This window comes from Choristoneura fumiferana, chromosome 25, assembly GCF_025370935.1.
Source record: "Choristoneura fumiferana chromosome 25, NRCan_CFum_1, whole genome shotgun sequence".
In the NCBI taxonomy this organism is placed as follows: Eukaryota; Metazoa; Arthropoda; class Insecta; order Lepidoptera; family Tortricidae; genus Choristoneura; species Choristoneura fumiferana.
Window position 1 is genome coordinate 7915326 of NC_133496.1, and position 12053 is coordinate 7927378.

General features: G+C 36.1%; 1 protein-coding gene across 3 annotated transcripts; it reads right to left on the minus strand.

Moving 5' to 3' along the window:
- Positions 1-1227: 1227 nt before the first annotated feature.
- LOC141442202 (hexosaminidase D-like) lies at positions 1228-9950 on the minus strand. Of its 3 annotated transcripts, none has more exons than XM_074107118.1 (5): positions 8776-9481; positions 7660-7851; positions 6217-6326; positions 2023-2727; positions 1228-1308 (listed from the first exon to the last, which is right to left on the minus strand). In XM_074107118.1, exons 1-5 carry the CDS (start codon positions 9136-9138, stop codon positions 1299-1301), a joined length of 1380 nt encoding a protein of 459 aa, XP_073963219.1. In that variant the 5' UTR covers positions 9139-9481; the 3' UTR covers positions 1228-1298. The 3 variants fall into 3 exon arrangements, with proteins under 3 accessions (XP_073963219.1, XP_073963217.1, XP_073963216.1); XM_074107116.1 differs by lacking the exon at positions 1228-1308 and adding an exon at positions 9823-9950 and having other exon boundaries at positions 1573-2727; positions 8776-9295; XM_074107115.1 differs by lacking the exon at positions 1228-1308 and adding an exon at positions 9553-9569 and having other exon boundaries at positions 1573-2727; positions 8776-9273.
- Positions 9951-12053: the final 2103 nt, after the last annotated feature.

Below are 12053 nucleotides of genomic sequence, written 5' to 3' on the forward strand. Positions count from 1 at the left end.
GTATTTTCCATATGGGTTTTACGGGATCACCGTAAAAGTAACAAAATTTGGAGTTGAAATAAAAAATACAAAAAGACTCCAAAAACCAATCTTAATGAAAGTATGAAATAAAAATAAATAAAAAGATGCCTTAAAAAAAATCTAAAAAATGCTAGCAGTAAATTCTTTCAAGTTTGATATTATGATGAGATCAGCAAATATGAAAGGCATGTTGGTAACTGATTAGTTTATTCATATTAATTTGAGTTCAACCCTACAATTTTAAAATGCATTTCTTACATTAAGTATACCTACTTACTTTTATACCAAAAAAAAGCGTAGAACCTTTTCATAACACAAATAGTATCATATAGGAGTATCAGACAACCAACAATTACTTTGCTCACCCGCGACCTTGTGATAGCTCTACGTTTACGCAAGAAATGTGTGTTGATGCAATTCCTCCACCTCTACATTGTAAGATAACCACACACACAAATCACACAATGCATTTTTGGTGGGCTGGTCATATCTGTTGCAGAACCGACAACCGCTGGAGTAAACGAGTTCTTGAGTGGAGACCGCGTCTTGGCAAACGTAGTGTAGGACGCCCTCCGGCCAGGTGGAGTGACGATCTGCGAAAGGCTGCTGGTAGGAGCTGGATGCGTCTAGCCGAGGACAGGGCGCAATGGCGCTCTTTGGGGGAGGCCTATGTCCAGCAGTGGACTGCTATAAGCTGATGATGTTGATGTTGTTAATGTGGTCACCTAATAAATAATATTTATTCCTAAAATAGTAGATCTGTCACATAAATTGAATCACTAGATAATATTAAAACGGTAACTGAATATTAATTAAAAATTACTGGGAAATAAATCAGCAAATAATTTTATTGGGTTTCATAATAATAAGTCTCATTAAAACTGAATGACCAAACGATATAAAAATGTTTACCTAAAAAATCATTTTTTTATTACTGAAAAATAATATTAATTATCAAATTACGTGGCAGTCATGAGGTTGTTTCTTTCTCTGGACTTACGTTTCATATTTATTAATATGCTGGTGATGGTAATGATGATGATGATAATGATGATACCAACGATGATTATGATGATGGTGATAATAGTGATGGTTATGGTGATTGATGGTGGTAATTTGAATAAATTTAAGATAACAAAATTTCATCAAAAAATGGTCGGTTCTGGCACTTCGCCGGCAGCTACTGCGGCACGATTGCTTCGCTTGCTCGTCTCGTCTCGCGCGCTGATAGCAGCATTTCTAACTAACAGTCCTCCTCGCTTCGCTCGTCGTCGTACCTAACCAGACCTGTGGTAGAATAGGTAGAAGCATTTAATTAAGGTACAGATCTATTTATTAGGTGACAGATCAATTATTTTAGTGATTGGATTGTTATGATCAAACTATTATTTAAGATACAGGTTTACATTATTCTGATGAATGACTCATACTTAGAGACAGTTTTGATTAATAAGATTACTAAAATATTTCTTAGGCACAGATATTACAATTAGGGTATTGCCGATTAGTACACATCTAAAATTAGGAGACAGAAAATATAGTTCCCTTTTATTATGTTAGATAGCGACTACATTACTTATGAATTGGAATTTGTCACTGGCCGTGGAATTCTAATAAAAGCGTAATTCGGAATCATCAGGTTCGGTTTCAAAATTTATCGTAGAGTTAATAATATAAGGTCTTCGAGGCCAATCTTTGACGACATAATATTTATTCAAATACTGTATTAGTTCATGTAAATCTTTCTTCATCTTACTTAATTTTAAATTAACGTATTCGTCTATAACAAATTTATCATAGTAAACAGTCATTGCGTCCATCATCTGAGATTCTAACATGGTCAGCTGCTTCATCATCATAGTGCTCGTGTCCATTATCGATTTAACCTTGTACATGTTAACATAACCTTCTTTTAAATCATCCATGTTAAGTTCTAACGATATAGCTGAATCACTCACACCGAAAAATTGAAATGAATAAATTTTCCTTAATTTGTTATACCTTTCTAGTACAGCGTATAAGGCTGAACCTTCAAAGACACAAGTATGAGCTTGAAAGCTGGAGAGGGATCCGTCAACGATACAGTTCTCACACATCAGTGCAGAATTCAGATCGTTAGCAATGTAATTATTAATGTATTCTTGTTGGTGTTGATCGCGTTGTTTTTCAATATTTTTGCCCCGCTGCGAAGAAGATTTATTCAATTCTTGTTTATAAAAAATGCCCTTGTGATACTTTTCAATCAAAATCAGATTGAGTAACAAGCTAGGCATAGCTACGGGCAGAAGTTCACACGGCGGTTCCATATGGCTATACCGTGACCAGCCAGTGAGGATTATACCTTTGAAACGGTACAATTTATAAATGCTTTCGTATGTCATTATAAAATTTAACCAGTGCAAGTGGTTTTCGAAACGCTTGTACAAATTAGGTATCGTCCGCGTCGATCCATCAGCGCCTTTGTAAGCTGAAGCCACCCATTGATTGTCAAACATCCGTTGGTACATGTACAGATTTGGGTGTAAGGTATCGAGGGTTGAACCTGCATAATCCCAGCATACACTTTCCATGTTAGGAAATCTTAAATCAATTGCATGTGTTGGTCTAATCCCTTTAAACATGTCTTCCCAAGTCAGGATTGTTGTTTTTGGACTAAGATCCCATATAACTCCACTTATAAATTTGACATGGGATAATAATACGTCTCTGTGAACAAAAACGTATGTTTAAAAAAAATATTACTACTTAATAAATACAAGTTTGCTTACTGCGGTACTTTTTGTTGCCAGTTTAAAAAAGCCGTGATAAGTTGGTGGTTTGACGTACGGTCTCTCTCGGTTCCCACCTCTGAATTTTGCGAAATTTAAGTACAAAATCACATTTCAAATTTTCTATAATCTTTTCGGAGGCGGAAAGTGTCATACCTACTTGTGATACTTTCTAGCGGTGACATGGTATCGTACGGACCGTACGATAATTTATGTTCCACACCATATCACCGCTATAAAGTATAACACGGAGGAAAGCATCGAGGTATGTGGTAGGTATGGCGCGTAAATAGCCAATTTTCTGGGCTAGCGGAAGTCCGGGAGCCCGCTAGTTCAAATAGGTAATTTCAAGCAGTGCATAACAGCACTCCCCCATTTGTCCACGATTATTCATGTCCCTAATTGGTCATATTCCTAATTCGACACTTTCCTAACTGGTTATATTCCTAACTCGTCATATTCTTGCTTCGTTATATTTCTAACTCGTCGTTGTACAGTAAAATGAAATTGCGAACACGTGCTTACTTGGTTCTTATCATTTGCAGATGGTAGGACCTTGTTCAAGGTCCGCCCGGATTGCTACCACCATCTTGCTCGCTAATCCTGCCGTGAAGCAGCAGTGCTTGCACTGTTGTGTTTCGGCGTAGAGAGTAAGACAGCCGGTGAAATTACTGGCACTTGAGGTAACCCATCTTAGGCTTCTAGTTGGCAACGCATCTGCAATACCCCTGGTGTTGCATGGGCGGTGGTGATCTCTTACCATCAGGAGACCCACTTGCTCGTTTGCCATCCAGTCGAATAAAAAAATACACAGATTTTTTTATAATATACTAGCTTTTGCCCGCGACTTCGTCCGCGTGGAATAGTAACTTTGGGAGGTATTTAATTTATTTAGGATACCTATTCTGCCAATAATAGCACATAGAAACTTCTACGGTTCACTGAAAATAAGTAATCTATTTTAATACATTGCTATAATATAAACTATTTATTTTTTTGTTTTTCCATCCATCATCCATGCTAGTAAAACATAAATATTTTGCGGGAAGCCACTTTTAGCAATACGACGTGTATTCTACCCTGCCAACACAAAAAGTACTTAATTCTTCATATTGAACTCTTGACACCTTTATTGTAAGTAAGGAGGTAGTTATAATTAAGACGGCATTTTACTAAGCATAGCTACACATATTTCCGATAAATATACTTATAAGTTATAGTAAATTTCTTTGGAATTCCTTAAGAATTTCATCCCCTATTTTCAAGTATAAAAAGGTCGAAATTTGAAAAGCACCGGAACAAATGTTTTTTAGGGTCTGTACCTCAATAGGAAAATGGAACCCTTATAGGATCACTTTGCTGTCCGTCCGTCCGTCTGTCTGTCAAGACCCATTATCTCGTAAACGGTGGAGTATCGGTATCGAGTTGAAATTGAAACCACAAACTCAAGTCAATAGTCCCGAAAGCTGTGAAAAAATAAAACTTTTAAGTCAAGGCAATCAAAACCTACACCTAGTCATTAAAAAGGTGTTTCCATACAAATCGCCTTAACATTTATATTATTAATAGGGTACTTCTGGCTATCCTGGAACTTGGAATTTTGCATAAAGATCGCTCTTATAGCACAATAAATAAGAAAAATCTGAAAATTATAATTTTTCATGTCTGTCTGTCTATGTCAATAAGCCATCCAAAAATTACCCCCCATTGCGTACATTTTGCTAGAGTTAGGCTCTGCTAACACTGCATCATCCCCTCTGCTAACATCACCTCGCAGTGAAAATCTTCAAAAACGCTTTAACAAATATCTATTTATTTCTTATAAGTGCCCAAATGCTAAGTTTCATACATAAATAAATATCCATTTACTTGTTATCACGTACCAAAATAGCAACTTTAATAAGATTCATCGATTTTTCCCAATGTCTATTCTATCTCTGTACCAAATTTCATCAAAATCGGTTCAGCGGTTTAGGCTTGAAAGCGTAACAGATAGACAGACAGAGTTACTTACGCATTTATAATATTAGTATGGATTAAGTGCTTAAATGCCAAGTTTCATGGTTTTATCTTCGGCGGCGACGAACTTCCACCTTATAAACTTTCATCCCCTATATCAACCCCTTAAAGCCTCTTTTTCGCGATAAAAGATAGCCTATGTTCTTTCCCAAGGTCTATTCTATCTTTGTACCAAATTTCATCAAAATCGGTTCAGCGGTTTAGGCGTGAAAGCGTAACAGACAGACAGACAGACAGACAGACAGACAGACAGACAGACAGAGTTACTTTCGCATTTATAATATTAGTATAGATTATGTATGCGCAAGCAAGTGCACGGATCTGCGGTTTGACGAGTTAGGAACAATATGATCAGTTAGGAAAGTGTCGAATTAAGAATATGACGAATCAGGAATAAATCCACTTGTAATCCTGGTTTGTGGCTCCGACCGATGTCGATGAGCTAGGATATTCAGTTATAATTAATGGTATTTCATTGCGGTGGAATAAAGGCAGTTGTCTCACCGCCGGCGGGGAAACGATTGGCTATCGACTATTTTCTCGCTCAAAAAACGAACAAAAGATATAAGATCCTGTGTGAGTAAAAGAGACATATATATTAATAGTTGATCGCTGGCGGTTCACACTGCCGGCGAGAACTCGCTCTTACATCTTTTGTCGCAGCGACAAGAGCTATAAAACTCGCTGAGCTATAAAACTAGCTCAGCGATACTCGCTTAGCGCTGTTAGCTTGGCGGCCGCCCGGCTCGAGCGAGTGGAGCGAGTAATCGCCCGTCGTGCTCGAACACTCGCTTTTCACTGTTCGCCCACTCGTTTCTAGTTACTCGCTCTGCTCGCTTCTCGCTCATCGTCGGCGGTGGGACAAGTGCCATAGCCAGGCGATTTTAAAAGGTCTCTATCCACTGCACCGTATCATGCCATGATCATAATAGGAACGTGTCAGGAACGGAATATCAAAGGCACATACATGACTCGCGACGGCGACGGTTGGTTAGGAAACGTGCTAGTGGGCATAGTCTCATGCTTTTCAATACATATGCTTTTTTAGCTAAATGTGTCCTGGATATCAAAATACCTATTTATAAGACCTTCTGTTAACCACATTTAATGCAAATAAATAATTGAACTGAATTGAATTGAATGAATTGTTGTTGTTAAGGTCATGGTACGATACGGTGTAATGGGTAGAGAACTTGACACGTACGTAGCGCGATATACGAATGACAAGACTCCTGCACCGTATACAGCCTAAAGAGGTTTTAATGCGCAAACAGGTAGGTGTAAAGCCCTCTCATTTAGAGAAGAAGCCTGAGCCCAGCAGAAGGCAATAAGCAGATCATGATGATGAGATAAGTGACTAGCATCAGTGACTAGCATAATACTTCAGTATTATAGTTTAGGTACTCACAATTTTGTTTTCTTTTGAAAGCAAAGGTCGCATACTCTAAATTGATAAACTTCGTCAAAGCCAATATGTATATGTTTTAATGGTGCAATGGTGCTGTGAAATTGAATCACCTGTAAAAAAACACATCGATTAAGATTAATATTTTCCTTCTTCTTTGTTAAGTCACTTGTCACTGCGGGGCTACACTAGTACACTACGAAACTCGAAAATCGAAGTTCGTGTCCTTCCGTCCTTATACTATTTAATACGAGGATGAGAGAGACGGTACGATACGAATTTTGAATTTCGGAGTAGACCCCCTGTTTTTAATTTAGCCGTGCAATCTAATCGGACGTTCCAAATCTTCTTCGGGACGTGGAGTCGCTTTCTATGATCCGATTAGCTCCCTAATTAATCAGAATTGTAATATCTTTAAAGTTGTAGGGAATGTTAGTATTATGACAGTTGAGCTTATTGCAATTCAAGACAAAGGTATTAGGAAGCTCGTAGTGCCTAGGTACAGAGGTGTACTACCTGTAGCTTATGAAATTTTAGATAAAGTTATCCGTTTGCAATTAAATTAAATTAATTTGCGATTTCAACGGGTGCCAGCACTTATTGGATTGCGAGGTAACGAGGAAGCAGATCATTTGACTAAAAAAGGTACCTACTCGTATCGTGGAAGATCACGAAATTTATATACTACCATATTATTTAGAGGCGTTGAATAAATTAAAAATTAAATGCCACGAAATTAGAAAAGAGTAAATTTAGGAACGTTCACGAGAAAAGGGTATTTGGTGTAAGTGCATCCAGAGTGAACCTCCACGCGTACCTTGGTGTCAAAATATAAGTTTAAGTAGGAAAAACATTGTAACAGCACACACACACTGCGAACTGGACATGTTCCTCTTAATAAATTTGCACATCTGATGAAAAAAAGTGATTCACCAGATTGTGAATAATGCGGTACGACAGATGTCCAGCATTTATTAGAGGAATGTGTTCGTAACTTAAATTCAGACTATTTGATTATGACTCAAGTGGTTGATTGCAGATTTAAGAAACAAACAAAAAAAAACATGCAAAATTGTCAATGTAAAGAAGGATTATTCCTTGAAATAGTTACTTTTTATTATCCTTATGCAAAGTAATGTTATGGGATATTATGTCTTTCTGCGTAGCAACTATTCGAACACATAAATATTATTCTCATCGTTATTGTGTGACGTTAATATTCGGCTTTACAAAATTATGAGATATGATAGAAAAAAAATATGCGAAAAGTAATTCGGTGATATGATGATTCTGCTAAAGGTTGTTATGAGAAACGAAATTATGAGATTCGATTTTATGCAACATATTAGTAAACCGACACAACAATTCTATTAAACTGTACTACTTTCGTCCCCTCGCTGACTGGACAGAATAACAACAAGAAATAGTTGATCCACCCATGCATACCTGTCTGAGAATTTCTCTGATAAGTTCTTGACTTTCGTTCGCACTTGGGCATATGGAGTCTGGATATTTAGGGTCCTCCCTCAGATGCTGGAATTCTCTCAGTTTCAGGGCATATTCCATGTGGCCGAAGGTTTGCACCAGGGGAATAATCTCCAAGCCCATTTGAACCGCAAATGTCAAAAACTCTTTTAGCTGAAAAACGGTAAAAGAAAAATTCGGTAGTTTTCAAAAGTACCGAAGTTTCTTTAAGTACGTCAATCTAATATTCAAACTTAGTCCTTAGCCACTTACTTAACCGTATTTGGGCATTTTCACTTTATTTGTATATTGACATGTTGAATTGGCGTTAAAATTGACTCAATGGCTGCTTTAAGGTCTTCAACGGTATCATAGCTTGTTTTGTATACTTCATTTTTCACGTAACCCCACAAGAAATAATCAAGAGGCATGCATTTTATTCATTTTAGACATAAGGTTTATTGACACATTTACTTCTTAAGACGTACATACACAAGCGATATCTAAATAGAAATAGTGTAAGTTTTTTTTTTCAAAACAACCGGGTTCGATTCCCGAGCTGAGTACAGGTTTTTTTTTAATGCATGAATGCAGTTTTTTTTTGTTATTAAAATCGATGCCATGGTTCCTAAGAAGACATTTTCGTATGTCGTATAGTTTCAGACTTTCCCATACTGACCGATATAAATGGGCCACCCTGTATAGAGCTACATACACCCGGTCCAGTGCTCTGCACTAGCATTTGGCCGCGGCTTCGCTCACGCAGAATTAGTAGTATGTAAAACTTGTTAATCCAGGGTGTATTTTACTTGTACGCCAAATTTTATGCAAATCCGTTCAGTAGTTTGCGTGAAATAGTAACAAACATCTATACATCCATCCATACAAACTTTCGCGTTTATAATATTAGTACGATAGTAAGGAGAAAGGAAAACTGCGTTATTTTTAATTGACTTCAATTTACAAGGTTTTTAATTGTACTACAAGTATGAAGCCGCCTACGCCTATGTACATCTTATTCTCTTGTTATTCGTTAATACCATGTCATGTTTTATATTTATATGTACAAATATGACTTATACATATACAATACAATACCTCATCTTTTTTATAGCAATTCCGTGCAGTCAAGTTAACGAGGGCACCTTCAAACGGAAACATATCTTCGTACTCCATAAGCAATGCAGTAGTCCCATGATCTTTCAACTGCTTCAGGATTGATTGCAAGTAAGAAAGTAATGGAGGAGATCCCTTCAAATCCAAGTGAACAACCACGTACTGCAATGTTATATTCCATTTCTGTTCTAAACTGTCACGATCCTGATCCTTCTGTGACCTCGTGTACCATTTTTCAAGCAGTACGTATGATACTATTAAATATATAACCAGGATCAATGTTATGACGACAAACATTTTCATTTTCACCGAGCGCATTTTAAAAATAAACGAAAACAATCCCATTATATTGCTGGATTTAATCACACTTTTCACTGGTTTTGAGGACACTAGAATATTTTGATTGTATCTTAGAGAGATCTTAGACGACACCGTGGCGCGGTTGACAGGTATTACGAAACTGTCAGCTCAGCTGTACAGCTGTACAAAAAGTTTTATCTAACTGAATTTCCGGAATTTAAACGCTTTTTTGGGTGTATTAAATCTTAAAGGAGCGACCACATCGCTGCTTAAAAAACGGTGTCGGTACGGAATCGCAGTGGCGTGCCGTGAACGTCAGGACTTTACCGCATGCTCCCTACCAAAAGTCGTGAAATGCAATAAAATCGTGACGCTTACGGCGCGTCACTTCGATTCCGTACCGACACCGTTATTAAGCAGCGGTGTGGCCGCTCCTTTACTGTTATACTGGATACACACCCTAGCGCCGGCAAACGCACAGACAGAATGCAGTCGTATAATTTTTCATTGTTACTTACAAAGTAATAACTAAGCCATGTAAGTGCTGTGGTGATTCAAGTTTTTTAACTATTAAAAAAAAACTGAAACCTCAGATACCACTTTTAACTATCTACAACAAAGTAAGTCTATAACAAAGTAAGTAATTTTTTTTCTACTATAAGACTACATCCTCTGCTTACCAAAGTAGTGAACCCAGCATTAGTAAATTATATTCCACTCAAATACCACTTTATATTCTATTTGATCAGCTTGATTCACTTTGATTCACTTTTTTTATACCAGTTGTTTTGCCAATTCACAAAAGTTTTATACTGTATCACTATAAAACTTTTTTGCAAATTAAAATTAACGTCTTGTCGTTGCCGATGCCCTAGTTGGTCACTAGAAACATTTTTTTAATACAACATAGAACTTAAACGGCTTAGTCATAGAACAATTAACACCAGAGGGAGCATTTTATGTCAACTTAGTTGGTGTAATCAAGTAACAGACAATATTTTGGATCCGGAAAAACTCGGAGACAGGGACAGCTAAAATTCATCATAATCATCGCTATCTGATTAAAATAGTATAGATAAAATTGAGAACTTCATAGTATCAATAAGATATTTTACTCGATTTGAAAGAGTCTCTAAAATGTTGATTTTGCAAAATCAACAAAAAATATTAGATCAAAATAAACACGAATCCTATTTTTTAAAATTTAAACATTTTTTATTCCGCAGCAACGCTGTATGTAATTTTCAGAAGACAGTGAATTGTTTTCGCCTTAAGATGTCATCTAATGGTGCCTCGTACAGATCACGGGACATATAGATAAAAAATATAAACTTTTAATTTAATAAATCTATGACTTAAAATCAGAAAAACTGTTTTTATGTATCTATTTAAACTCTTTATTGTACTTATACAAAATAAGTAAACAAACACAATTGACAAACATTGAGATTTAAGTTACAAAGTTTGTTTTAATATTTTTGTAAAAAAAACAATCTCGGTTATAATAATTTATTGCACCGTTCACTAATAAAATTTAAAATTGATGGACACTACGTCATAAGATAATTGATTGACACAATAAGATATGAATAATACTCAAATGTTTATACGAACAGTCAAACATTAGCAAATTAAATAAAAGCTTGTAATAATCGTCGGTGTGTTTCCTTCCTCGCAACCCTCAGAATACTCAAAAGACCATAGTTGTAATATAAACAAAGTACAGTAGAATATATGAGCTAAATTATTCAATAAATTTACAGTATCATATCATACTCAAGTACGCATTTAAAATTCTGTTCGTATATAATTAAATGTGAAAAGTGATGTCGATTTTGCCGTTGCACCTGTGACTTCGTAATATAAGTTCAGTTCTTAATATGGGCGTTAGTGACGAGTGAACTTTCTTGCCATACTTTAGATATACTTAAGCTGCGTACGGCTTCAGCCAGGTAAATTAATAATTCAACCTTACAATGCGTTTTACTTTCTGCGTTTTGTGGTTATTTTTTATACTTGCCAATAAATAACTATGACTTTGTGCTGTGAAGACTTTGTGAAAACGAACAACATTTAAAAACTTTTTAGCAGAAAATTAAACCGCTGAAAAAACTGAAAAGCAATTAACCAAAAGTGGAACCGATTTAAAAAACTTTGATAATATTTTTCTACTAGTTTGAAGTCGGTGCCGCAGCCCGAGCCAGCAGGATTGGAATTATAGTCGTCTAGGTAGACGTCACCTACATACTATATTCGGCTTCAATTACTCCTGCTGGCTCGTGCTGAGGCACCGACTTCAAACTAGTAGAAAATTATTTTCAAAGCTTTTGAAGTCGGTTGTATTTTTTTGTTATTTTTTATTTTTTACAACAGAATTTTATAGCAGAGTACCGGTACCTACGGTCTTCTTTATCAGGGTCCAGTTTACCAAATGATACTTTCTGAATGTAAATACTTGACTTGATGTTAAAAATGCCAAAATCGTAATCAAAACCTTAATCAAGGTACCAGATTGAAAACGGTACCTAAGCACGAGCCAGCAGGAGTGGATCTGTTATAGTCGTCTACCTGATGGGCTTCTATCACTCCTCTTGGCTCGTGGTGAGGCACCGACTTCAAACTTGTACCTTGATTAAGGTTAAATAAATAAAGGTTTATTCTTTTTTGCTTTTCAGTTTTGTCGACGGTTTAACTAAGTTATAACTATATTTATTTATTTTATATAGTATAATAAATTTTAATTCCGTTAAGTCTAGAAACCGAAAGTATTTGTCGGTTACTAATCTAATCTATGAAAGTATATTTTGCAGAAAAAAATAGGTTTTTTATTTCAAAAATTGTATATTTTGATACTTCTTACCCTTAGTAAGTATGCCGCCTCTAATTCATTTTCTTTTATATAATTTCGCAATACAAATATGTACCGATTCGTAAAAGACATCTGCCTTCCAAATTTTAAA

Excerpts from the sequence above, each read along its gene's own strand:
- LOC141442202 (XM_074107116.1), bottom strand. The coding sequence starts at position 9,138 with ATGGGATTGTTTTCGTTTATTTTTAAAATGCGCTCGGTGAAAATGAAA. Across the intron at positions 6,327-7,659 it reads TCAGAGAAATTCTCAGACAG|GTGATTCAATTTCACAGCAC; the intron begins GTATGCATGGGT and ends GTTTTTTTACAG. Across the intron at positions 2,728-6,216 it reads TTTCAAAAGAAAACAAAATT|AGACGTATTATTATCCCATG; the intron begins GTGAGTACCTAA and ends TTTTGTTCACAG.